The following is a 27,229-nucleotide window of genomic DNA, read 5'->3' on the forward strand; positions in this document are numbered from 1 at the left end:
TTCAGTTTGAGACAAGCATAGTGACAAAAAGTTTGGTTTTCCTATTTGAGTGATACTTGGAGAAGGTCGAGGGAGCCCTTACTAAGAATACACATTGCAACTACATTAATCCATAATAGAAAATAAACTTCTGCTTGCATCAGAAAGTAGCACTGTGAGGCCACTGTGAGCATGTTCATTTCGGACAAGCTGCTTTTGATCTGTATTCAACCTTCTAAACATAAAAGAGCATCCTGGCTGGTACATAGCATGTAATACACTGACAAGAAATTTGTTATATTCTTTTACAGCAAAAAGGGGGATTTCTCAACAGCAAACTGACCATCGTTTGTAGCTGATACACATGGTTCTTCCAGAAACAGCAAGGTCCTTGCCATAATCCTTTGTTAGATCTACCAGATCCTTACCAGCAGCCAACCAAATCAGGCAATGAGAGGAGATGAGAGAGCCCTGAAGAGAAGCTCCACGTTTGCACATCTTACCTGAAGAGCTGCCCCAGTCGTGTTCAGACAAGGGAAGATGCCACCTTGAAAATGGATGTATATGAACACAACACCTTTCACAACAACCTTTCCCCCTGTTCTAGGCACCATCCTTATACAATGAACCCTGCAGCCTTCCCCTAACACTGCCTGACTTCAAACACCTTAACTAAGGGGTCTGAGTTGGCAAGTCCACTGCCTATATACTTCCCAGAAGAGGTACTAGCATAGAAAGGCAAGGCATCATTTTTCTTTTCACATGCCCAAGCACATTTATCCTTGCACATGCTTCCTTCCCCACTTAAGCAAGAAGGCTGTCACATGAAAGACTCTCCCTGAAGCCAGAAGATGCATCCATGCAAGCAGCTGCTCTACGCCTTGCGCCAGCTCCCCTGTACATCCTACCCAACACGCACAGCCCTCACTGCTCTTCCCACTGCTTGGCAGCCTTCAGGCAAGTGACCCAGTTTCAGCTAACACCCAGGTCAGCCCTTAATACCCCTCTTAGCCACTAGCTTCTAGCTAAGCCCACAACTGATAAACACCTGAAGAATATCACCAGTCTGTTTCATATGATAACCCAATTAGTTTGCGATGGATGAGGATTTACAAAGCAGTAAACTACATCCATTCATGCTTAAAAGCCTTAGCATCCCTGGGATGCTATCAGTACCACCAGCAGGTGTTTCTCCTGCATGGCCAGGAAACAATCACAACAATGCAGGCACTGAAGTGTGGAAAAAAAGACACAAGCCAAGATGCACCTAAGGCACAGACAGGTAAACACTCTGTTTTCCCCGCCAGGTTTGACCACATTTTCTGCTCTGTAGTGACCAGCTGTTTGTTTCAATCCCTTCCCTTCTGCATTCCCTCTCTGCTTTACTTCACAGCTGCCTTCTCACACCACTTTACCATCTGTGCCATCATCCTTCTTCTTTCCTTTTTTTTAAAAAAAATATATTTAAAAAAACCCTCTATCTTTGATGAATCCACTGATTAATACTTTGTCAAAGGTGACATGAAAAAGGTAGTGTCAGAAGCCACTTCAGGAGAGTTATTTTCCAGTTCTGGAAATTGAGTAATTGCTTGTTTAGGCTACAGAATTTGCGTTATTTTAACAGAAGCATGCAGGAATTCTTGCCATTAATGTCAAAAGCTTCCCCCTAGGCTAATGGAGATGCAGAAAACCTATATTCTAGATCCACTCTGAAAAGACAGGAGTGGCTGATCATCCTTAATTGACAGCAGCTGCAGGAAATTTGCTCCTACTGCCTCTGCTCTAAGGGTCCATAAAGAAAATAACTTTGTCTATGTTTGCATACAATTCAAAGAAAAATTTAATCAACCCTCAGAATCTTCCCTCACTGGCACATTTTTTGCCTGAATTATGTAGTGGATGATGGGATAACAGATGTCCTGCTTTCAAGCATCCAAATCTCCAGTACTGAGGTGACTTTAGGACACAAATATTAGCAGAGACTTTAACAATGCTAGTGTTGGTTTCATGTGATATGGCGTGCTCTTAAAACACAGCGAAGCCAACCTAACAGGCAGCTGCCACCAAGAAGTCTGGCTCCATGAGCATGCTCCTACTGCTTTCCCCAGGCCAGCCAGGGCATTTGACTGTGTCAGTCCCACAGGGGTGCAGAGAGCTATCCTTGCAGAAAACTACATAAGAAATTTTAAAAAAAGTTTTCTTCTAGGCCATCTTCATGAACATCACTGCTGCAGCAAATGCACAGTGACAGCATTCACAGCAGGGTCCTCCTTTCCTAGAGCATCACTACCTGAAACACAAACCGACAACCGCTTTGTTGCAGTTAGATTGAGCACCAGAGGGCAGAGAGTGTTGGTAAGTATAGCAGTGCACAGGACAGTAAGGACACCAAATCTGTTTATCTATAGGTAAACACAGTGAAATTTGTAAAGATGCCAGCTTGTATATGCTAAAGGAAATCTCAGGAAGGAAGGACTGAGTTGGTACAGGGTCCTCTTCAATTAAAAATAACAAGTCTTAGCACAGGATATAGAAAACAAAAGTGGAAGAACAGATGTTCTGTAGAGATTGAGTCTTCTAATTTTTATGCTTTTGAAATTTGAGACTTTAGGATAAAATTGTAAAGTTTTCTTATCCAAGCTGCCTGGAAACAAAAGAATGCAGAGAAGACTTCAAATCTTCTCAAATGAAAACAAGCTTCTACTTTTAACTGAAAAGAAGGGGAAAAAAAAGGAAGAAAAAAACCTTCAAGACTTAAAACAAACTCAGATGAACTCTGGCAAGCTCCAGTCAAGCATGTGTGCAACCTGGGGAGAGCCAGGAGGTGAGGGTACCAACAGAAGTGTGCTTTGTGGCACAAAGGGGTACCCTGTTCCTGCCTCCTGCCTTTCACTCCTTTACTGGAGGAGGTTCCCCAGCAAAGCCCACAGCTGCAGACCCTTACGCATGCACCAGCACACTGGACCAACACATACACAGAGCAGGGTTCTGTGCTTTGACCTGGTCCCAGTGTTGCTACTGCCCCAGCTGGAGCACTTCAGGACAAGTATGAAGTCCTCTTGACCCTCTGCAGCCTACTTCAAAATCACAGAATCACAGAATGGTTTGCACTGGGGGGGGGGGGGGGGATGAAAAACTCCCCCCAGTCCCACCCCCGTCCCCCCAGCCCAGGCTGCTCCCAGCCCCGTCCAGCCTGGCCTTGAGCCCTGCCAGGGATGGGGCACCCACAGCTGCTCTGGGCAGCCTGGGCCAGCGCCTCGCCGCCCTCACAGGGAGAATTTCTTCCTAATTTTAATTTAAATTCTACACCCTCAAACTGGCTTGCCATTTCTTACTAAAGCACTTAGTAATAGAGAATACATACTAGAACAACTCAGACTCTTGACTTTAATCCCTTCCTCTCGGTGACTGATTTCCGGATCTATCATTACCCTCTCTCACTCTGACATATCATCCTCACTGCCTCTCCAACGCAGAAGTAGTTCTCATAATTCTCTCCTGAAGCTCTTGTGTGGACTCACTGCAATTTTTCTGGCTTGTAGTTTTTGCCACTTCTATCCTCCTCTTTTCCATCATTCTCACTGATACTGTGTGCTGTTAAGAATACTCCTCAATTCAGGCTTGACGTATTTCGCTCTCCAAGTCCGAGTCACTTAATCTCTTCTCTTTCTAAACACATCTACCCACTCCTCTTGTTCTTCCACTGTACAGCATCACATCATCAGGCTAATATGAGCACTGGTTTCTTAGGTGCCTGCTCAGCAGCTGTGTTAAACCCTCTTTCTCCTTTGCCTCTTCTCAGAATCATTTCAATCTTGCCATCGCACAAGTGGTTTTCCCCCACAGCCTTTCCTTTAAGGATAAGATTTGGCTGCTCCCAAGCCTGAGCTGGAATCTGCTTCCAGCCCTATATGGGCAGCCATGCCAGCACCCAGCTCACGCCACAAGCCTCTAGAACAGGACTAAAGGATTTTTTAAAAATAAAATTTGCAGGGCCCTCCAAGTCAGGCTCCGACTACTTTTTTGAGAGACATTTCCAATTAATCCATTTCTAAGCTGAAGTTTGTTCACAGTTTCTTTGGAGCAATGCCAAAAGGCAAACCCCTGCTACTGGCGAAAGGCACTCTTCTGCTCAGCCCGGACACTCTGCCATGTTTCATCTAACTTCCACTTTTACAAATCCCCAAAGGAACGATTTTTGCCATAGCATCATTTGGATCTTTGCTGCAGTGTCTTCTGCCCAGTTAAGCTTGCTCCTGACCCTAAACCTTGCTCCTCTGCGTTACAGCAGAAGGGTCCAGCCTGCACCTTCAAGGAGACAAAAGTGCTCCAGAAACTTATTTGACCAATTTGAAACTCTGAAAAACTGCTCTTAAACATGAGAAAAATCTCAGTGCTGATTTCTTGTGTGTTCATTTCAATAAGTGACAATCTTTTTGCAAAATGCTGTTTCCTTCAAGTACTAAACGTCCTCCTCCTCTGTTAAATTCACACTACAGGACATAAACGGCCAATATGCCTTTCAAAAAGGAAATAAAGATGCCTTTTTACAGAAAAAATGTGACTACACACGGCTGCCTTGCAAAAAGAAATATTTTGCTACATAAAAAAACACTGCAATTGTATATGTTTTACCTATTATGCTGACCTGTAGACAACTGGACAACCTTCAGGGGAAGGACTTTCTTTTAGTTTCAGTTCTTCTGCCTCTTTCCTTCCTATTTTTCTGCTGGCCTTTTTTCCCAAGAAATTAACATTTGCTCCCCCAAATCCATGCAGTTCGCCTTTATGCATCAGTTTACCAGTGTGAACCCACGTGCTGGCCACCCTGGTGGTTTCATTGCCAACCAGCAGGAATCTGTCACCACCCTGCTGCAGAAAAGCGGGGGCTGCAACAGCTGTCGCTGACACCCATGCTGCTGCACCCTCCTCCAGGGCAGGGACCAAAGGTTTGCAACAACTGTCCCTAAACTGGAGCTGGAGGATTCAGCAGGCTGCTGAATTTCCCTAACTGGGCGACTGGTTTTGTACACTCACTGTTGGAAGGAGAGATTGCGGCGGCTGCCCCACAGCAGCCTGGATACCTGTACATCGCAGGAGCAGATCGAGGATGTTACCAGCTGTGAGTATGGTACATGCTTCACAAAGCTTGTCTCTATATCAGAAATGTATTTGCAATCTGCAGGACATGGCAAAGTTAAAAATACAGGTCACAAGCCATAGCAGGGAAAGTGCAGTTGTTTGAAGTATCACTGCAGAAGTACACTGGAGTATAAGTAGCCTTTTTTTTTTCTTTTTCTTTTCTGTACGTATATGCCTACTGCATGACAATTCAATTGCTAATATTCAGGTTCCTCAGGGCTATTGTATCTAGCAACACAGCTGCTATGTTCTGCAGGATGCCTAGATGTACTCCAAAATGTTTAATTTCAAGGTATTTCTTAAAAATTAATCTGTATCACCGTAACGGTCCGTTTCTTGCAGTCCCTCGGTATCCTCCAGCTATCCTGGCTATCTGCAGACATTACTGTGCATACAGTTTGGGAGTAAGATGTTCCAGGAGGAAAAGTTCTCCTTCTCAGGGTCTGACTTGTGCTCTGGTGCAAATGTTTTTTTCAACAATCACTGATATTTTATAAATACACAAATCACGGAGTTCTTAGCCATGTTTTGTGCAAACTGTTCCAGCACGGTTTCAGTGGTTCTTGTACTGAAGACCATCTAAAGGATAACTATGCAGCACGCAGAGATAATTTATTATCATACCAAATGCAAACCATCTTACCACCACATTCGATTTGCTATTGTGCCCTCCTGAGACCATCTATATACTTCCAACACTTTTCAGATCTCTTCAGAACAGCATTACTGTACAACAGAAATAAATTTGGCTTGCCTTTTTTTTTTTTTTTTGTGCAAAGTGACTGTTGAGCCCATTTGACACCAATCTCGTCTTCTTGTTAAACACACACATGAAATAAAAGCTCCTCCCTTGCCTCTGCTAGTGTAAGGCTCTTTTCTCAATTCCCACATCTAACGCAAAACTCTAGACCACTCCAAGCCAGAAAACTGGAAAGCTACCTCTATTTCTCCACTCCAGCTCTTCCCAACATCCACAGATGACTGCGACTAGAATGTGTAGAGATGGAATATCTTTTTTTTTTAAAAAAAAAAAAAAAAAAAAAAGCAGCCTTCCCCCCACTACTGTTTTATCCTCACCTGGGAGTTAGATAGCTGCCTGAATTGCAGAGGAAGTACTCTCAAGAGACAAATAAAATCACTATTTGTTTTCAGCAGCATTTAAGGAAATGTCTTGCAGTCAGAGGTAACCTGCAAAGCCTTGGCACTGACAAACACACCTTGAAAGCTCTTCACTCTGGAAAGCACCAAATGGAAACCAGTCCAGAAGAGGAAGGAAGGCCTTTCAAAGGGCCAGGTCAGTCCTCCACCATGCAGTTTGTGTACTATGGGAATACTCAGAACATGGTGCACAATATACAGAAATAACAAGTTAACCATTTCCCTCCTGCTCTATGTACAGTAGTACGTGCCCTGTTTTAATTTAACATCTATGTTAATGACCTTAAATTCCTCTCCCTATTGCAGAGACTTGGGATATAGGAACCTCCTGCAATAAATTCCTTGGTTTGCATTTCCTTAATTATGGACAGACTGGAAAAGTACCGTAAGAGGTTATTGCTTCTGCAGCAAGCAGCAAAGTCCCTGCAGATGTTTCCATCTTATAGAGCATGGGAACAGATTTTACTGTTGAGTTTCATCGTGAAAAAGCACAGACCTGAATTAACTGTTTAACAAAAACAAGGGCGACACCATTGTGAGTTAACATTTGGCTCTTCAGCAGTCTTGTGCCCCCCAGATTGTGACACCTTTTGATAAAATCCCGACTTTTTAAATCAGAAAAAGAAGGTCTCTCCCAGCCTAGTAACACCTCAAGCCTCATACACCACTGCTTTAAAGCTGCTACTAGAGACACGGGGGAAAGCAGCACATGAATTTTTGCAGAGAGAGGGTTCAGAGTAGATAAAGTATGCTGGTAATTATTCTTTCACAGCATACTACTTGCAGAACTTCACATTAACAGCTAGGTTAATTACTTATACTCCCAGAGCTTATTTTGGAGTGGGCTCCGGATCCATCCCTTGCAGTGCTCGCACACCTGCTCCCATGGCTGGTGGGTCAGGAAGCTGGCCAGAAGGGCTGCACAGGCCATTTTACTGGACCACTTCCCAGCCAAATTGGCAAGTATGACTTCCCTCTTGATGGCAGCAGGGATTCAAACTTATCTGTGCTCCCAGCCACTCTTTTCTCGTACAGCTATTTTGGCTGACTCTCTTAGCTAAGATGGTTATTCATTCTAGCAAGGAAATCCTTTTGCCCCTATAGTTGAAATATTTGCCAGTATAGTTTAAACTATGAATAAGCTATAAGGAGAAAGGTTTTTCTAACAAGTGCAGTGTTAAAGAGACTTTTGTCTACACATGTAGCTTTGTTATAGATATGACTCTCCCAGCATCTGAGCACCCTTCAGCCAAACTGGATGCTGGACCAGGGCTGTAGTTTCACACCTGTGGGCAGGAGTACCTCCTCACAGATTTACCTATCCTTCTCTCATCCGTTCCTGGCCATCTCTACACAATCACCATGCAGCTGCATGGAAAACTGGATCAGTTAATGGATCTGAATTAAGCACAAAAGGCACAATCCATACCTTAGCGTTTAAAAATGAGTCTTTAGCCATCTTTTAAAATCCAAATATTAAACCCAAAATCATTTGATTTATAGAGACCCCACAGCCTGTATCAAATTTTACCTTCAGCTTTAGTTCTGCGGTTTGCACTCCTGATTGCTTAACAGGACCTGTGGCCTTTAGGAAGCCACATTTCCTTGTATTTTCCTTCAATAGGCTTGAAATATTCTGTTTTATTAGAGTTTCAGAAAAGGGTCAAGAACCATCAGTAGTCTGTGGTATACAAAACCCTGCCCCACCAGAACTGCAGTCCTACCTCATACCTCGAAACCAACCACCTGAAGTCCATTTTAAAATATTAAATCTGCACCGCTCAGTTGATGACTTACAAGTTATTCCCACAGCTTTCACGTTTAAGCTAAATGATGACAAAAGATAACAAAGCATACCTAAAGCATGACTCTCTTCAACTTTCAGCTACAGCTCTTAAGTAAATATAGACCAAAACATATCCAGCATTAAGCAGATCTTAAGAACATCTGTAGGATTTTTTTTAATAGGATTTTTTTTTTAAAGAAGTGGTTAATCTACACTGCATTTATTTTCCTATATAAGACTACAAAATACTCACTCCTTGAGATCCTTGGAAACAAACTGAAGGTTGAGAAGAAGTACGGTCCTACAAAAGAAAGAAAATAAGTATAAGTAAAATGACAAACCTCCACACTTGTGCAGAAGTTTTTTGGCTGCAGAAAGAGAAGGTGATGTGCCCACAGCAAGTCGGAGGGCTCCTCCCAGTTGTACCATGGTGCAGACCCATCAGGTCAGGGCTCCTCGCAGCACCTGCGATTTCTTCTCTTCTAGGTGAGAAGCCCAAGAGCCTGTGTTTTATCCTGGCCAGCAAGGACACTGGGGGACCATGGGAGTCTGAGAAAATGCCACAGAGTGCACAGTATCTGCTGGCACTGAAAGGAAAAACAACCCCTTCTCTGCCCAAAGTATCACTGAAACATGGGAGTCCCAAGCAGTGTGCTTCCCCCACCTGCCCCCTTGTCTCAGTTACGGATTGGGGTTGGCTTTGTTTCTGGAGACACAACTCAGGAACGAATTAAGTGATTAACACAGGCAACCAGCCTACTTGAAAGGTCTTGGTAACAACGGCTTTCCTCATTAGGACAATGCTCAGGCCTCCATCGCTTCCCACTCTCTCAGATGACTGCTCTCTGCCTGGCCCCCCATGCACGCACCAGTCCTGCCAGTGGAAACCAGGCTTCCCACCACGGCACCAGTGTGTGCTCCCCGCAGCGCTGACAGCCCTGCTGACCTCAGGAAGGCAGGGGATAACACCCCTCTTCTTCTTCTTCTACACTCTTAAGCTAATTAACCTCAGCTACTAAGTGTCTTACTGGTGAAAAAGAGATTCAGTACAATCAAACTGGCCCTAAAAAACTTCAGATCTCACCCAAACAATCCTCACCTCTTCAGCTACTTACCTGCCACGGGAAGCATGGCTGAAAATAATGAAAGCCACCTGCACCCTGTCTCTATAATTGCACAGCACCAAGTGCAGTCTGTTCCTGACCTGCAAGGCTGGAAGTGACCTGCACTGCTGCTATGCTGACACCACAGCCCATGAAGACATAAAAAGTAAAAATCAAGGAGCTTGCCAGTTGGAAACTACTTTTCTCTCTCACAAGCTGGCTCCTGGTCACATCTGCTCCTTGGCACAGCCCAAACAGCAACACCACCAGTGCCAGCAGGAGCTCACTGATAAGAATATCCCATTTTAGCAGCAATGCTGACTTTGCTCAGCTTTACTGAATCCTGAAATTATGCTGCTGGACACAAAAACGTAGGGCAGCTATGCTGACTAGCTCAATTTGCGCGGCTTTGTCCACAGAGTGTTACAGGGAGTTTGCCAACCCTCTGCAAACACTTACACTAAACAAGCTGCACCAAAAGATTAAATCCTAATGAATACAGACTTTATTCCAGCAAAAGAAGTGCTTATGGATTAACATTTAGGTGCTATTCAGGACTCGGCATCACTGGAAAGGTGAGCTAGATCCAGCCCCTGTTGTCCCCTCCCTCCAGCCACAGGTTCCTCCTCCTTGACTTGCACTTGCCTCGCCCTTTTGCAGTAATACCTCTCACTCGTCCAGCAGAAAACTGCCCCCGCTGGGCTGCGCGACAAGTTGATGGCGCTCACACGGGTGCCAGCAAGCGCTGGAGCCTGCAGAGAGGGGGCAGCAGGAGCGCACAACGAAGTGGAGCCTCACCGGTGCTCCATGTCACCTGCGAGCATCACCCAATGCTGCAAAACCCCAGAGCGGGGCTCAGGCAGAAATAATACCACTGGAGAGCTGCAGTCCCCACACGAGTTGGCAGTGGGGTCTTCAAAAATCCCTATGCATGACTTGCAGTGATTGGAGGCTTACACGCTATCTCAAGCTATGCAGCAGCTGATAACACAGACAACCTTAAGCCCTGAAGCGGCTTGCTGCAAATTTGTCTGCTCCGCAATACCTCCTGACTTAAAGCCAGGAAGTTTTAGAAGTGAGCAGAATTTGACCTGTCTGCTTAACTAGCACATACAAGTAAACTCCCTTTACAAATGCCATGGGTTACACGTGCAAAGTCTGGCACACAGTTATAAGTCCTAAACATTGTCTGAGGTTTTCCAGAACAAAGTTTAATGTTCCACACAGAAATGAACATATGAAGGCACTTCACAAAACACTGAGGCAGACAGGTGATGCAGCGGTTGCATAGGACCACACAGCAGCCATCACCTTCTTACAGCAGCTCACAGAATTTGACACAAGCTGGTTTTTGACCTGGAGAAACTGTGCTGGTGTAACCAGCTGCCTCCCCTGCTTCAGTGTGAGAAAATGCCTTTTAAAAAAATAATCTGAATTTAGCAGGGCATCAGGCAGAAAGGTCTCACCTACCCGCTGGCAGGTAAGCAGAAAACAGCTCTCTTCCCTTGCATCCCTCACAAACCAGGACTGTACAGGGGACTCAAAACGTGGGGGCCCAAGAGCTTTACACAGCACCAAAGCGACCCTCTCCATCACTCAGCACCCCCCCAGATGGTGCCTGGCTCTCTGCTAGCTTTTCTGGCTAGTGATGCACACCGAACAAACAAGTTCCAAGGACTGGAAACAGCAACTCCAGGATCTCTCAGCCTGTAATTGCAATTGCCCATTCCAAGTTTCATGTTATACAGAGCTTATTTTCCCCCTGCATGTTACTTTACCTAAGGTGAAAACCATATGCCACCTTTTTTGCCACTGATCCAGATTGGCAAGGTCTTTCTGGAGCTCCTCAGTATCACTTTCTGATCACCTGAAAAATCCAAGTATCACCTCCAAGCTGTGACATCTCAGTACCTTCTCCAAGCCACACCTGAAACTTTAGGTGAAACTGGCTCCAGAACTGACTCAACCGGGGAAATCAGAGGTGGGCTCACTTCCACCACTGCTAAGCCAGACCCCTTTCTGCACATCATTCCTCTCACCTAACATGTCAGCTGACAACTTTTCCCAATCCACTCTCACCAGTTTGGCCAGGTGAGCCCAACACTTCTGAAACACTGCGAACTTGAAAACCCTGTGATCCCACACCTGGGGCATAAACTCCAGAGTCCCACCCAGTTAGCCCAAGGAAGTGATCATGGAAAAAACTGTTAGCCCCCTTAACAGCTGGAGCAACATCCACATTGGAGGGCTAAGGAGTAGCAATAATCAGGTATCAACTCAGCTGAAAACCAAGTTACAGCTCCAGGCACACTTCACTTAAGTAACTACTCTTTATTTGCCTCTGAAGATTTTATTTAAGATAACAAATGTTCTCCTACACAAGACTGGTTAAAAAAAAAAACACATTACAAGAGGAGCTGCGACAGTCAGGTCTTGAATCTCAAATTGTGGAGGGCAAGAACTCAAGACCTAGCCAGCTTTCTTATCCAAATCCACTATTTTGCTTAATAGTCTTTGGGCAGGGACTGCATCTGCTCACAAGACTCAAGATCTGCACGCACACACCGCACACGGCAAATAACTTCAATATTTGTAAGGCATCACTCTTGCATATAAATACTGCTTTTCAGGCATGCTGACTCCGAGTGAGCAGAAGATGCCTTCATATCAGCACATTAGACACTGTGATGTATAATAAAACTTTTCATATGCTTCAATAATTTTTAAAGAGCTATGTATTACATAGGAGGAGGCGAGAACAAGGTACTGGTGCTCCCTGGCAATGCCATCCTAAGGATTTTCCTGCTCCCCTCCTCCTCTTTTCAGCCTCGGCGTTTACAGCCACCCTCTGAGCCCAAAAAAGTTATCTGTCAGTTTGGAGCACTGTTGTGTCAACGAGCGCAACTTAAGCTGAGGAACTCCTCACAAGCAGAAGAAAAAATAGGGAAGAAAGACTACCTGCACTGAAAAAGTCCACTGAATTACTACAGACAGTGTTATCACTGCCACAGAGGATCCCTCCTTACGTAAACACTGCAGCGAGCACATCGGTCACATCAGGCCTGCCAACAGCTGCAAGGACCAAGGAGCCAAAGCAGCCAGCAAGGCTGCACTTAATGAAGTTCAGATCACCAGCTCTGACCTCCAAATGCATAGTATATTGAAACAACCATGCTGTGGGGTGGCACAGTCATTCTGATACATGGATATGGATATGTAATGGGAATTTAGCCTGCTTTGGTGGCTCTTGATTAGTTTTGATTCATCTCCTTAGGTGGCTCCTAATCCTCCCAATTAGTTTTGAAGTTTTGTTTTGTTGGTGTGGTTTTTTGTTGTGTAGGTTTTTGGGGTTTTTTTTAATACACCATGTCTTCATACAATCTAGACAGTATTAAGTGAGCAGGAAAACCCAAAACACTGTAAAAAACTTAGCACATGGCTGTGCAACCAGCGCTCATCATTACACAGAGAGTGCTTCACAAATACCAGTGCATTTATCCTCTATTCACCATAAGCAGGCATTACGACCATCTAACAAGCAGTAAAAGAGAGACAGGATTATGATCTGTGGTACCTGCCAGTTTTGGGGGTCAACTGTGAAAAGTCAAAAGTTCTGATCTTCACTGAGACTCACTGGCACTTGATATTCTCACCTGTAGCTCCTGGTTCCCTCCACTTTACCCACAACCAGTGCGCAGCAGCAGCAGTTTGCATGAAGGATGCTGCCAAAGGGAGCACTCGATCGCCTGGTGCCAAAATCAGACTGCCAGCACCAGCAGCAGCACCAGGTGACCAGAAGCAGCGTGCAGAGGCAGACGGGAACGGGACTCCCTGGTGCACCTCATCAGTTCACCCCATCTCCTGGAGCCACAGCTCTGATGTTGCAGCCCTGGGGCTCAACAGGTGCAGCCTTGGGAGAGGGAAATTGCTTGGAGATGCTGGCTCCGAAGGCAGGATTGCCTCTCGTAGGGAAGCTGACAAATAGATTTACTTAGCTGTATTGGATAACAAAGTTGTACTCTTGTCACATGGCCATCAGCTGCTAAACAGCTCACGTGTCTGAAAAAGCAAGGTCAAGCTCCTTTCTCTACCCATTTCCTCCAGCACTTGTGTGTCTCTTCCGGACCCTCATTCAGCTTGCTAACCTAGAAGATGATGTTCCCCAAAAAATAGTTAAATGGGTATTTTGCTCCAGTGGAAAGAAGTGGAATAGGACTTTCCCCTTTCAGGAGTCAGGAAACCTCAAACCTGTCCAAGCCATCTCAAAATCCCACTCTGGACTTTCACAGCTCAGTTGTGTCTCTGCTGATCACCTGTGCAGGGTGCAGGTGAAGCACTATGATCAGGCCATCATATTTGCTATGACAGAATTTAGCTGCCCTAAGTTTTTCCTGCAGTCTGGTGTCTTGTTAGCCATGACCCCCTGACATCTGAAACAGGATACACATCTTAGTCACTTCATACCAGACCTCTGACTTGTCCAGGGCAGTCCTGTGCCCTAGAGGAGGTTGGAATTCCGCAGGAAGGTAATGCAGTTGACTGCTCACTCATTCTCTCTCCCAGTCTTCTCCATCACTCCCAGTTAACTCCAGTCTGCTCTTCTGTTTCCCTAGGGCTTATCTTCCCATCTTCTCCAGCCAAGTCTCACATCATGAACTTCCCAGCTGCCCATCATCAATCACCCCACCACAGGTGCCAAAGCCCATACTTGTATACCTTAATCAAAATTAATAGTGCCACAGACGATGCTCTGGGATCTTGAAGCATGCTGGTCACTATGGTTGAAGGAAATCTAGTCAAGAATGTCCTGTCACCTGAATGTGGTCAACCCCAGACCAAGATGATGGAGCACATAAAATGAGCAGGAGATCAGGGTTTGTTCTCACCTACACTAAGCTGCAGAGATCAGGTCTGCCAAAGAGATAAAATTTCTATCCTGTGTTTCTGAAGGTGGAGGTGAAGTTAGATGTTTTCAATGTAAGAATTTAATTGCCTCTCAAGTTTTAACTGACACACAAGCCAAGAAAATTCTTAGCAGAGTTAACAACAAGAAGCAAGCACTTAGTTTTTTATGCAGACTGTTTAAATTTGAGCCTTAAGTGATTAAGTATACAGACCCTGATTACATGCTCCCTAGGTTCTACAGGTTATGGGGTAAGCAGGTCATCAGAGGGTTATCCTGACACACACTTTTTGCGATATTACTTGTGTTACACAGATAAGATCACCCAGCACAGAACAGAGGCAGCAGTGGAGCTGTATGTTACCTTCCTTGCATTCCCTTCACTGCGTCCACCATTATCACTAATTGCTGATTTTAAGTCTTCATTGCAAATTTTTCAGTTGCACCATCAGAACTGAAATGGGTCTGCAAGGTAGCTGAACATTAAGGTAGTGAGAGGGAAGGTATCACCAGATACGGACCATCAATCCTGTCCTCCTCCGGCATCTGGCACCGCACAAACACGGTGAGCTAGCAGATCGCACCCAGACCTACCTAAAATGGAGACAACAGAAAGAGACAATTTCTTCTCCTTCCTCCCCCTGATGCCAACGTTCTCGTCAACTATTAATAAAACAAACCAAAAAAGCATCTGCAATGAGGTGACTGAGGATCACATCCTGAATAGTTCTGCGGGAGGTTTTTCTGTCAGTGCAAAAGTTAGCAATGTGTGATTTGGTTGAAGAGTTTAAAAGACGACCCTTTCTAAACCCAGAAATTCCAGAAGCTAGAGTAAGAAAGCTCGAAGTTTTTATGTCCCATTATTCTTCCACTTGTCGCTGCTCAAATGGCACATTCAAACTCCAGCAGGGCGAGATTACGGAAAGCAGACCTGCAGGAAGAATCACAGCGTCATTGACCGTCAGGGAGATGAAGAAATAGTCAAATAGGGAAAAGAATTTTAGTTGTTTTCTTTTATCATAATGACCACCAATAGCTCTTTATTTAGTTTGCAATATCCTGATGATTAGGCATGTATTGCTCATTTTTCATGCAAAATTACATTAACTTGGAAATTTATCCTGGTTTGGAAAGAGAAAAACGCAGGGCAATAATTAAGTTGTTTCATAAATCAGAAATAATTAAACCTCTTCCGAGACACATATACCTGCAAGTAAAGAAAATACTTTTACTACAGGCAGCACAATTTCCAACTCGTCAAGTGCTGAAAGGCGCAGAAGTGTTGGGACGTCAAACCGCAGCCTCGCGTGTGGCACCTGCTCTCCGCTGCCACCGGCGGAGCGCGAGGGATGCGCTCCGGTCCCGGGCGCGCCGGTCGCACCTGCACCCCGCTGCCGGCGGGAGAGCATCCCCTCCCGGGAGCACGGAGCTCGCCTGTCCTAGTGACTTCCAGGCTCTCTGCGCGGACGCCGGCACCACGAGCAAACGCCAAATCGCCCGAGTCACTTCCAAAGGACGGCACCTGGCGCACGCGGCTCCACGGCGGGGCAGCCCAACGGGCACCCGTCCCCGCCGTGGGGATGCTGCACCCGCCGGGACAGCCCCGCGGCGCGGGGACGCGGGCTCGGGTCCGTCAGGTATAACGACAAAGCAGCTGATGCTCGCCGGGCGGCACGCCAAAGGGCTGCGGAAAGTTTACCAAGTGTCACGCAGCGCGGAGAAGGTGCGACGACCTCCAACTTCCACCGGGCGCTCCGCACCCGTTCCCCGCCGGCGGCGGCTGCGTCCCGGGGCGCCCACGGAGCACGACGCGCGGGGATCGGTCCCCACGGCACCTGCCCGCCGCCACCGCCGGCGGGAGGCAGGAGCGCCGGGATGCGCACCGAGCACGGGCGGCGTAACGACGCGAACCCGCGGGGCTCGGCAGCCGCCGCGCTCACCTTGCCACCCGGGCAGCTCTCCAGCGCTCGCTGGGCCGTCTCGGTCAGCTTGACGTGCGGCACCTTGACATTCGGTCTCCCCGTCCCGCAGGACACGCCGTGCCTCGCCCCGTCCCTCAGTCCCGCCATCTTACACGCCCCTCAACTGCCGCCGCCGCCGGCCGCTCCGGCCACTCGCGCGCTACAGCCATGCCCGCGCAGCCGCGCCGCGCCCATTGGCCGGGCCGGGCGGAGCCCCCCGCTGAGGGGCGGGGCGGGGCGGGGCCGCGGGGCCGGCGCGCGCTGCGCGCCAGTCTCGGTAAACGGCCGTTGGGCCGGGCCGCGCCGGGCCGTCGTCTTAGCGCAGAGAGCGGGGTGAGGGCCCGGCTGGCCGCGTCCCGCCGAGGCTGCGCCTCCCGCCGGGCCTGAGGGGGAGCACGGGGAGCGCCGCCGCGCCCTGTGCCGGGAGGAGCCGGCCTCGGGCGGGGAAAGTGAGGCGGCGCAGGTGCGGACACCGGGAGGCACGGTGCCCTGCGCGCTCCGGACGCGTCACCGTGCCCCGGGCGGTGCTGGTCCCGCAGGCCGGTTGGCCGGTTCACCTGCCGCACCGCCACCGCTAAGTAGTGTTTTTTTAAAAAACAAAAAAGGAGGGCGCTGGCCGTTGGAGCTGCGGAAGCAGCGGTGCAGCGCGAACCAGGGCTCACCGGGTGCTGCCGCAGACAGCTGCCCGCCTTCGCTGCCTCACCGGTGGCGGAGCAGCTGCAACGCCGGGCGCGGCCGCGGCGCGCTGCCCCTGGCACGGCTGGCCCGGCGCCGGGCGCTCAGCCCGCAAGGGTGCTGCGGGGCCGCGGCTGTGCGGGAACTGTCCGAGGAGCCCCCGGGCCTTCCGGCACCCCACGGCTCCCTAAAAAGAGGCGAGCCGACAGCATCCAGGGGCTCCCGTGTGCTCCGCGCTGACGTGCAAGGGTGATCAGTTTTGCGCTGGCCAAAATTACAGGCTGATAGTTCTGCTGACTGCAGGTTGCCATTTAAGTTACTTACATGCGTGCGAAATACTTTATAGGCAGCTTAAAATCGTTGTGCTTTCATTTTCCCCATACCCAATCTTACTCCTGGTTCCACAATTCATCTCAGTCAGCCGGCACACAAAAAACCCCCGTGACCCAAAACCTTGTCCATTCTTTACAGAGTGAAGGTTTAAAAGCAAACTAGTTAAAATGCATTGACTGTTATCTTCCAAAGCACATTCTTAATGTCACAAATTAAAATCTTGTCTTTACCTTCAAGAGCATGTCCGTATCTGCCCTGATCTGGTCTTCTGACTGCCATGCTGAGATTGTAATTTGCTGTTTTGGTTTTCTTCTCCACCAATATTGTTCTTTTCTTCCACTAGTAGTTGCTCTTTGTTCTGTACTGCCCTGGACCAAAACAACTTTCTGATATATGTATATACACATATATATATACACACACACCCCTATATGCATGTATATGTATATATACACACATATATACATGCATATACAAATAGATACACACACACATACCCTCATAGAGACCCCTTTCTTCAGGTCATTTCTTACCTGTTTGGCTTCACCTTTTTATGGTTGTTATTTCCTGGCCAAACTAAGTAAACAAAATGCGTAATAATAAGAGAACTAAATGGTAATCTCTTGACCATATAATGCATAATTCTATCTATATTGTATCATTTCGTGTTTAGGGAAGGCTTAATTAAGTCCTATAACTGTAATAGGTGTGTCTATGCAGTGTTCTGTTGCAATCAAGGTTGCCTGTATAAGTTTCTTTGCAAGACTGGTTCTCTGGAATGTGAATCTTTCTTAACTTTTTTATAACTTTATAACTACTTTATTATATAAATAATAACATCTCAGGGACCAATAGGGTATGGAGAGTAGACATCAGTGATTTCTTCAAAATGTCCTGAAGTTCTCACCAGGTCATAATATGTACAGCAAAGTCGTAACACAGAGTCTGTACAAAAACAAAGTAGAAGGCAAAATGTTTGTGTGAGCACCTTGAAGAGAGCTCATGGTATTAGTGAGGCAGTACCTTCATTCTCATCCTCCTCTGAGCTTGCAGTTCCTGTAATATGTTCTGCCATTGCTCAGCCCTTTAGAGAGTTTTCTGCTTTTTGCTTTCCTTCTGTTTGGTTGGTTGGGGTTTTTTTTGTTTGGGGGGTGTGTGTGAGGTGTATAATAATTTTCTCTGTATTTCTAGATACCAGGTGAATTAAAAACTGAGAATAGAACTGTCTGCTTCAGCTCCTGACTTTGAGACTTTCCCATCCATTTCCCCTATATTAAGCTCCCAAACATCACTGCAGGAAGAAGGCAGCAGATCTTCTTCCCCCTGCCAACAGCCCCAGGAAAAGCAGAGAGAACCTCAGCTGTAAGACACACAGCCAGGAGCTTTAGTAAAGCAAGCCAAAGCTTTACAGTGGAAAAAATAAACACCTTTCAGCAACTGCAGAAACAAAGCTTAATTTATGCTCATTTTGCCTGCTTGCAGATTTTCTTTCTGCTGTTAGTTTTCATGTGTTACAATATGGAGAATGTAAATAATCTTTGGTAGGAAATGAAACATTTCTGGTTATTCAGTTAATTTAGGATCTAGTCCAGCTCCTGTTATCAGGATCGAAGTGAACAAGGATACAATACGAGACTCGCAAAAAAATAATGGACAGCTTACCAGGTTGATAATGGTCCCGCAGCTCACTCCTTGGTTTCACAAAATGAGTTCACAGGCCCTGCTCCTGAAAACAGCCCCCAGAAGAAAACCCTGTGTGCATTCCACAGGAGTCAGAAGCCTTGCATTCCCCACACTGCAGTATTTTTTGCTTTTTAGGGCTTGCCTGTGTAGGGAAGAACCTGTGGTCTTGCCAATGTATGGAGTTGAACCTTTTTAATTAAAGGTGTGATTGCATGCTGAGCTACTTAAACCAGTGCAGCTTTGTAAGTGGACACCTTTGGGCTAATGAGAGAGGCTTCTTTCACAGTAAATCGTTTTAAGCTTATCTTGCAGAAGTGAATTAAGAAATGTTGACACAACCTGCTTTGGTGGCAAGTAACAAGTGATATAATTTCTTCCACCAGCGCAGGTAGATATGGAAGAAGGCTTTTTTTCTTTCTCTTCCTTGTTTTAAATGCAAATTCCATGCATGGATGAGCTTTAACATTTGTGCAGTTTCTAGATCTTCTGATGATTAGATTTTTTTTCATACAGATTCTGCAATTGTCAAGGTGAGAAATATAATTTCATCTTAAAATGCTGAAACTATTGCTTCTTCCTGACAGCGGCTTTCTATAGGCAGAGGCTAGTACATGTATGTGAAGTTTGGGAGGTATTTTTGTTACTGTTTGAACTGGAGAGTGTGTGAAGGAGAGGAGCTGACTATACTGGTAGTTTTGTATGCTGTTTCCTCTTCCATAGTCTGCTTTGCCGTAGAAGAGCTGCTTGGAGAAAGGAGCTGTAAAATAAGAAGCTTGGTAGCTGGGCAACAGTGTTATTCATCCCTTGCCTAGTGAGGTGTGACAGAGCAGCCTATGTGCCGAAAGGAGTCAGGGTTGCATATGGAAAAAAACTGATGTGATTCAGAGGTGCACCATTATGCTTATAGAAAACACAACAACCAAAGGGAAGTGACAGATAAAAGCAGACCATTTTCTTTCCTTCTACTGCTTTGCCTACATTTCATTCCATACTGAAATGAGCACAAATGCTTTGCGGTTTCTTAGTGCTGTAGTGCAGTTACATGCATGCACACATGCACAAAATTGGAGAACACTCATTACCAATGTTTTTAAGGTATATGGTGCGTTAGCTTGCACGCTACTGTGACACATGGTTTAGCTGACCAGTAGTAGGAATTGGGCTGTTGCTCCTGTGATGCTGTTGCTGAAAATCAGCAGTGCTTTGCTCTCTGTTCAGGAAGGGAGGAAGGAGATAGCGATGCTTTGGAAACCCTTCCATTTCTGACAAGGGTTCCTCCGGACCCCTGTGCGGATGAGCAGACGGTGGCTCAGCACACCTGAAGTGCCACTGTGGAGCACTAGGCAGGGCAGGCTGCTTGGAGCCTGAGGAAGGCAACTAACTGCAAAGGACTTTCACAACTACAAGTTTTTGACATGAACTTCCTCTCGCTAATGTCACTGGTAGGACATCCCCATGCTCCTGTTCAGTAAGACTGGGTCTCCCAGGTGGTTGCCATGACCCAGCTTGTGGGTTTTGGGGGTTTTCTTTGTTTATGCTTGGTAACTGATGTTACTATAACCAGAGTTTAGATGGCTTCAGTCCTGCACACTCCTGCTGTAAAATTGAACCTACTGAAACACGTGGCTCACTTGGATAAACAGGACTCCTCAAGGTCTTAACATCTAGCACTTCCTCTAACAATTGTACTTAAAAACACATAAAGTAGCCAGCATTTGGGGAAAAACATCCAATTACTGCTGCGAAGCAGCCGTTCACGTTATTTGTTCTTTCTTTAATGCGTAGTGAGTTCTTTGTAGTTTATGGGGCAATGGAGGCTACAGTGGCACTTGATGCTGCTGGAAGAGAGGTGAATGTTTTAGGCCCATTTTGTGGTCTGCCAAGAAAAATCACCATTTCCTCATTATGAAGGCTAAAAATATACTTCCAGAGATAGTGGGAACAAAATCTTTAAGTGTACCTGAGAAATGGTTGTATTTAGTTTTCAGTAGTCTTCAACAGTAAATTAGTTACAAGAACGTCAAAAGGTTGCTTTCAGATTCAGTGCAGTGTTGAGTTATTAATCTGCTTAACCACTTAAGTGGTTCTTTCCCTACATTCATAAAACATTAGTGTCAATTAGTGAAATACTGTCTGTCATACAGGCTATGTCAAATTACATGTTATATATGTATGTGTGTATAAAAACATGCATGTTTTTATAGCTGTATCCCTTACCCCTGTTCTACACAGGATCACTGTGTCAAAAAGTGAAACCTCATCCCTTCTCATGAACCCCACAACAGGTATCATATAGGGTCCAGTGCATAATTCCTGTGCAATCCTAGTCCTTTGTACAGCAGCCTTCTGCATCTGCCTAGTGCCAAGGTTGAGTTGGCAAATTTTTATTTTTTACTATTACTCACTGCCTGTGTGAGACTGAGAGGTGTACCATTTTCAAATTGCCCAAACAAATTATTTAGGTATATTATTGGTCTATATGAGGCACAGGAAAGATCAGGAAGTGTTTAGAAAGTAGAATTATTTTGTGTAACCTCTATGCAGTCTTAAGCTAATGGCTGTTTTCTGTTGGTCCTAAAGCTATGCTTTTGCCTGTGTGTTTGTGTGCGCATATATATGTATGTATGTATATGTGTATGTATGTATGTATAATCATAGAATGGTTTGGGTTGAAAACAACCTTAAAGACCACCCAGTCCCACCCCCTTGCTATGGGCAGGGACACTTTCCACTACCTCAGGTCACTCCCAGCCCCGTCCAGCCTGGCCTTGAGCCCTGCCAGGGATGGGGCACCCACAGCTGCTCTGGGCAGCCTGGGCCAGCGCCTTGCCGCCCTCACAGTAAAAAAAAAAAAAAAAAAAAAAAAAGTATTAAATATATATATACACACACACACACATATACATACACACACATGTATGGTCTTTATTTTATATATGCATGTAAATATATATATGGTATTTATTTCTGTGGCATATGTATCAAAGCATAGGCAAGATTTCTGTTTTCAAAATGCTGTTGAAAATATAGAAGCATGTAAAAATGTTTTGTGATAACTTAAATCTACTAATCATCACTGTTACTTTTCCCCCTGAAATTCAGCAGAATTGTGAAACAGAGATATACCTGCACAATGTATGCTGTAGTTATTCTTGACTCCTGCAGTCTTCCCTGCCTGTAAACACAATCCTTTCTTTATCCTGCTTAAAGAAAAAAACATATTATAGGCAAAGAACTAGTTGGATAGACACTGTCCATGTATTGGCAACATGCCATGCAGGCATGGAAGCACCCACCGCATACAGCACAGCATGCTGCCTTTGTTTTATCAGAAGTTGCATGGCTGTGATGTGTTTTAAATTCCCCTGGATAACAGGAAGTTGCTAAGGTAACTGAGATTTGGATGAAGATGTAGGAGAACGAGTTAGTAATTTATTTGGCTGAAGGACATTATCCACTTCTGTAATCAATTATACAGAAATGTAATCATGTCATGACAGTCTGACATTTCTGAAGCAAATGCTGTACTTCTGTTAAGGCATAGCTTCAGATGCAAAAGGATGAATGTGTATGCTTCTCTGAAATTTTCTAGTGATTTTAAACCAAATTACTGCTTATTATGAGATAGAAGGGATGACGCTAGCATAATTATTCTGTATACAGCCAAGATAGGAAGAAACTATGATTTGACTTAATATCAATATTAAAAAAATTGACTTTGCAACTTTGTTGACTTTATGATTAATGTTTGAAGGAGGTGAATAGAGTGACAGAGTAGTACACAGAAAGGTCTGTAAGATTTTTTGTTGTTGTTGCTGCTCTGTTTTATATATGTTTGTGTGTTTTAGTCCATGACTCCAAAAGACCATTTCTGCTGATAGTTCAATATGCATGTAAGGGTTTGTGGGATGAAAGGTAAACCAAAGTCATGTATGTCTAAAGCAGAATCACTATCAAGTGCTTGCTCTCTGCTGTGAAAAATTAGTTTAATTAGTCCGGCGTTGGTAATGTTAACATGCTGTTTCCAAATCTCATTCATTTTCTTGGTCAGTCATCAAGGCATGAAATCTGTTTCCCTGGCTGGTTAAGGTGTTTTTACTGGGTAAAATGATGCACGGGCTTTTTTCATAGTCAACAAAATGGTCCAGAGCCATGGTGGATGCTTTGAATGGCAAATGCTTTGGATGGCAGATGCTTTGGGTGCCATCAGAGGGGTCCTCTGCTCTTCAGGCTGTTGTCTGAGTGTCTCGTCCCTGTGCAGGGCCCACGTGGGAGCCCCAGCCTCAGCTCCCAGTCCTGAAGCGGGCAGGCATTGTGGGGGGACCTGCCTGTGACATGAGGGGCTCTGCGCGCCACATCAGCACCTGAAACTGAAGCTGATAACAGGTGGTTTTCCCACACCTGAACTCTGCCTGCCTCACTCACTGTTGCAAAGGGTTAAAATGCAAAAACAAAAAGCACCATCTAAAGTCCCTCCAACATTAGTGGGGCTTGTCTGGCTACCTGTCTCTTTCCTGCTCCCTTCCCTCTTTCCTTCTTTGAACAAAATCTGGCAGTAGGGACAGTTATTGATGTGTTTGCCCAAAATTAAGTTTTTTTAATGGTCCTGCCTGGACTGAGGTCATTTTCCTGTTTCTCAAAGAGAAGGAGGTTGGGTGTCCCTCCCTGCTTTCCAGGCGCGGTGCTGTTGGAGGAGCATCACTTCAGAGCAGCCAGCCATCTAGGAGGTGGCTCTCCCTCTGTGCAGCTGCAATAGGAAGAAGAGCTCATGTGCCACACTCTGTGGTTTAGAAACCTTGTGCATTTGCAATGAAAATTCATCTCATTTGGTACATTAATTGCTGTCGAAATAAATATAATTAAAACAAGCGTGTCCCAGTCCTAGAGGTTTACAGCAGTTCAGCTGAATTACTCCATGGCTCTGCGCAATACTACATCCACTGAACCAAAACCACTTTGCCTCCCTGGTGAAATACACTAAACCCAAACATTAAATCACTGTGATGATTTGAGGGAAATAAAATCTGGAAACAATGTAGGAAAGAGGTGTTTTCTTTCTGTAGGACAGCCAGCTGGGGAGTCCAGCAGCCAGCGCAGAGCCAGTGCCAGCACAGCGCGGTGTCTGCTGGCTGTGTGTCCGTATGGTGGTGCCAGCACCCTGGCACTTGCATGGGGAGGAAAAGTGAACAATACAAACTGCTGAATACAAGCTGGCCTGTGCTCTGAAATTACCTAGTGATTTTTAACTAAGTTATTGCTTAATATTAGATAGAAGGGATAGCGCTGGGACAGCATTGCTCCAGGCTGAGCAGTGAGACTACTACAAACATTCCTTTTTGTGTTTTCTTGGCTATACTTCTGCTTAACCCAGACCAAGTTTAAAGGGTCAGCTTGTCCACGAATGCACCAGTGTGACTACATGGGAGTGCACAAGCACGGGCCATGCTACCTGCTGCAGATTTTCCCACTGAGTGGAAGAGAGCTCACCCTAAGAGTCTCTTCACATCCTCAGTCCTTCAAACAGCTCTGATCATCTTCCCGGCATCCCTGGATCCTGTCTAGTATTTCCAGACTTAAAAATAAGCATAAAATTAAATCAGAAGCTGTCTTGTTGATTCATGAAAAGCAGTAGAAAGAATGGACCTAAACTTTGGTTTCCATTCCCTTTAAAAGTGTGAGTAATAATCTGTAATATGCTTGGTTTCTCTCATGAATGAACTCTTGGTGATTATACTTTCTGTAAATAGCTAAGTACAAGGCAAATGTTCTTAGAAGAAAATAAACACAACTTTTGCTTTCTCTACTTGCTTTTGTCTTTAGAGATGAAAAGAGACTGTAATTGTGTACTTTTCCCAAAATGGGGAAAACAGGACTGAGAAAGCAAACTGTAAGAAGTAAAACTTTGTTACTCATGAGAACGACACCTGCTTTCCTCATGAGAACGACACCTGCTTTCCAAATTTTCCTCTTTATTTTGAGGTTATAAAACGATTAAAAGCTTTCAGATTTCATGAAATTTCTTTTTATGTCATTTTTTATCATACTTCATATCAGGTATCTTTTGTTTCATTGCTTGAGTAAAATATAGAGAATTATGAATGTGAAGGATTTTTTACTCTGCACTACTTTTGCATAGTTTGACAGACACCAGCCTTGATGTGCTTTCTTATGGAAGAGTTCAGCTGCTAAACTCCTTATTAAAGCATATGATTGAGCCCTTATTGTAGTTTTAGCCCTTATTGTAATTTTATTCTATAAATAGAAATACAGCCTCTTTCCAATATAATACATGTCTTATATGCCTCTGTTATGACAGAGAATCATTAAACCAATTAGAGCCATGTTTTTGCTGACTATAATTTCTTTGAGACTTGCAACCATAAATTTATATGTAACATAGTATGTAGCAAGATGTTTAGGGTTTTTTTTTACCTTCTTTATCACTGCACCATTCTTAAAAGTATAATTGTCCCGGATGTTTAGATACAGCTCTTGGAATAGGTACATGCATGCAGCACTGGCTTTCTTTACAAATAGCACTGTTAAATGCTGTAGTAATAAGATTTGTTTACCCTATTTGCTAGAAATAGTCACAGTCACCATTCAGACACCTTCAGCTCTGTCAAAATACCACAGTTACTGTAATTTTGACAATTAGCCTTGTGCATCCCACTTTGCTATTGTTTATACTATCAAGTAATTGTTAGCTAGTCACCCCTTCCAATTTTACATTGCACAGTTTAAAATGTTTTTTTCCTTTCTTGTATTTTAAACTTGGCCCCCCTCCCCCCCCCCCCTTTTTTGTTTGGTTTGGTTTGGGGTTTTTTTTCGTCTTTTAATTGCAAGCTTGGAGTTTTTTCTACTTCATTGAAGAGAAGTTTAAATTTAGATGTAGGCTGGAACTGCTGGAAGCAGCTTATTTATGTTCAGTTAGTTTTGTTTTACATTTGCTCTGTAAAGCTTATTCATTCATTCAGAACAGTTAAGTATGACTTGGAATGTTTGCCTTCCACATTAGTTTCCAGTCTTTAAATTTCTGTCATGCATTTGAAATGAAGACATGAGTTTTGGTGGAGAAATCAGGTACTCCATGTGATCCACTGCATTAGACAGTGGATTACACTATACTGTATAAATAAAAAATAAATTAATGTCCACACTCAAAAACAAGAAAGGAAGGGGAAAAGTGCCATATACCAGTACCGCTATTATTTGCTGTTGGCTGGAATTAATGATTCCACTTAAACTGTTGTGAAAGCTGCTGTTGACTGCATAGGAACAGATATCACCCTAGGGACCCTAAGGACATTGCAAAAGAAAACAAAACCAGCTCATTTCACTGTGATCTTTTTTCCTGCCACCCCCTGACCCACTGAAAAAAATGCTTTTTGGCTCAGACTGAAGCAGAGGCAAAGGCAATTCAGTTTCATGGCAAAAAGAAACAAAATGCCAGATTTGGGACTAGGGGTTCAGTGATGTTCAGTGTGAGGGAAAACTGGCTTATGACTAGGAGCTGGTAGATGCTACAATAATACAAGTATATAATAGCAAAAAGATCGGGGCTTTGTTCCTGCTCCTGGCAGTAACTTGAAAGAAACATAATTTTTTGGCGCGTAATACTGATTTAGCTACCTTTGCAGTGTCTTGAATTCCTATAATGGAAGTTACTCTGTAAATGCAAAAATGCAACTACTATACAATGTCTCTCTTACTATGAAGCAAAACTGGAGAACAAGAAGTTAGGATTAACAGTATTCTTGTGCCTGGCAATAATTAATTTAGCCTTAATCCTGAAAACTTTTTCACACATGATTTATCTTTTCTGGGAGTAGTTTTCTTGCTGGAAAGCCACCAAATTGAAGACCGCACTGGGATTAATTAGTAATTATTTCTCCAGACAGTGTGAGATGATCATGAAGAAACGACCAGTCCTCAGAAGGGGAATTTCTCGCAATGATATTGTTCATGAGTGATGCGTGTTGCCCAGGTGGTGTGTATGCTGGGGCAGAAGGAGGGCTGTTTCACCAGGGAAGACTGAAATGTTCACAAGTGGCCTGAGGTTTTATTTTGCAAATAATTCCAAGAAAGAAAAATACACAAGCCCTTTCCTGTTATAAGACATCCCTTTTAGGCCACTCCACAGCTTACACTGCTGGATGTCATTGCTACAGCGCTGCAGGAACTAAAAAGCAGCTTCTTGGGGAGCTTCCAAAATGAATAGAGTAGAAAAATTAATAAGCGGCTGCCACTAAGTCATCCTGTCAGCTAGCGCTTCTTTAGTATCCTGAGGCAAATTCTCCATCAGACTATTAGACTGATACAGTCCCCAGAAGTCTGTTGGACCGCTTCCTTGGATATATCTATGTATAGAAATATCAAGCGTGCAGGCTCTCATTTAAAAGCCAACACACACACGCACGCACACATGCACACATATATGCTGTCTATTTCCTGGACAACCCAGAAATAAATCTCACAGCTTTGGTTGCATAGTAGGTCCCTGTGG

General features: G+C 44.8%; 1 protein-coding gene across 1 annotated transcript in view; it reads right to left on the minus strand.

Moving 5' to 3' along the window:
- Positions 1-16,140, minus strand: part of ELL2 (elongation factor for RNA polymerase II 2) — a 36,657-nt gene extending 20,517 nt beyond the window's left edge. Inside the window, exons 1-2 of the mRNA XM_055790995.1 lie at positions 16,012-16,140; positions 8,319-8,366 (exon numbers count right to left, since the gene is read on the minus strand). Coding sequence (XP_055646970.1) covers positions 8,319-8,366; positions 16,012-16,140 — 177 coding nt within the window. The remainder of the gene's footprint in view (positions 1-8,318; positions 8,367-16,011) is intronic.
- Positions 16,141-27,229: the final 11,089 nt, after the last annotated feature.

Source organism: Falco peregrinus, chromosome Z, assembly GCF_023634155.1.
Source record: "Falco peregrinus isolate bFalPer1 chromosome Z, bFalPer1.pri, whole genome shotgun sequence".
NCBI classification, from domain to species: Eukaryota; Metazoa; Chordata; class Aves; order Falconiformes; family Falconidae; genus Falco; species Falco peregrinus.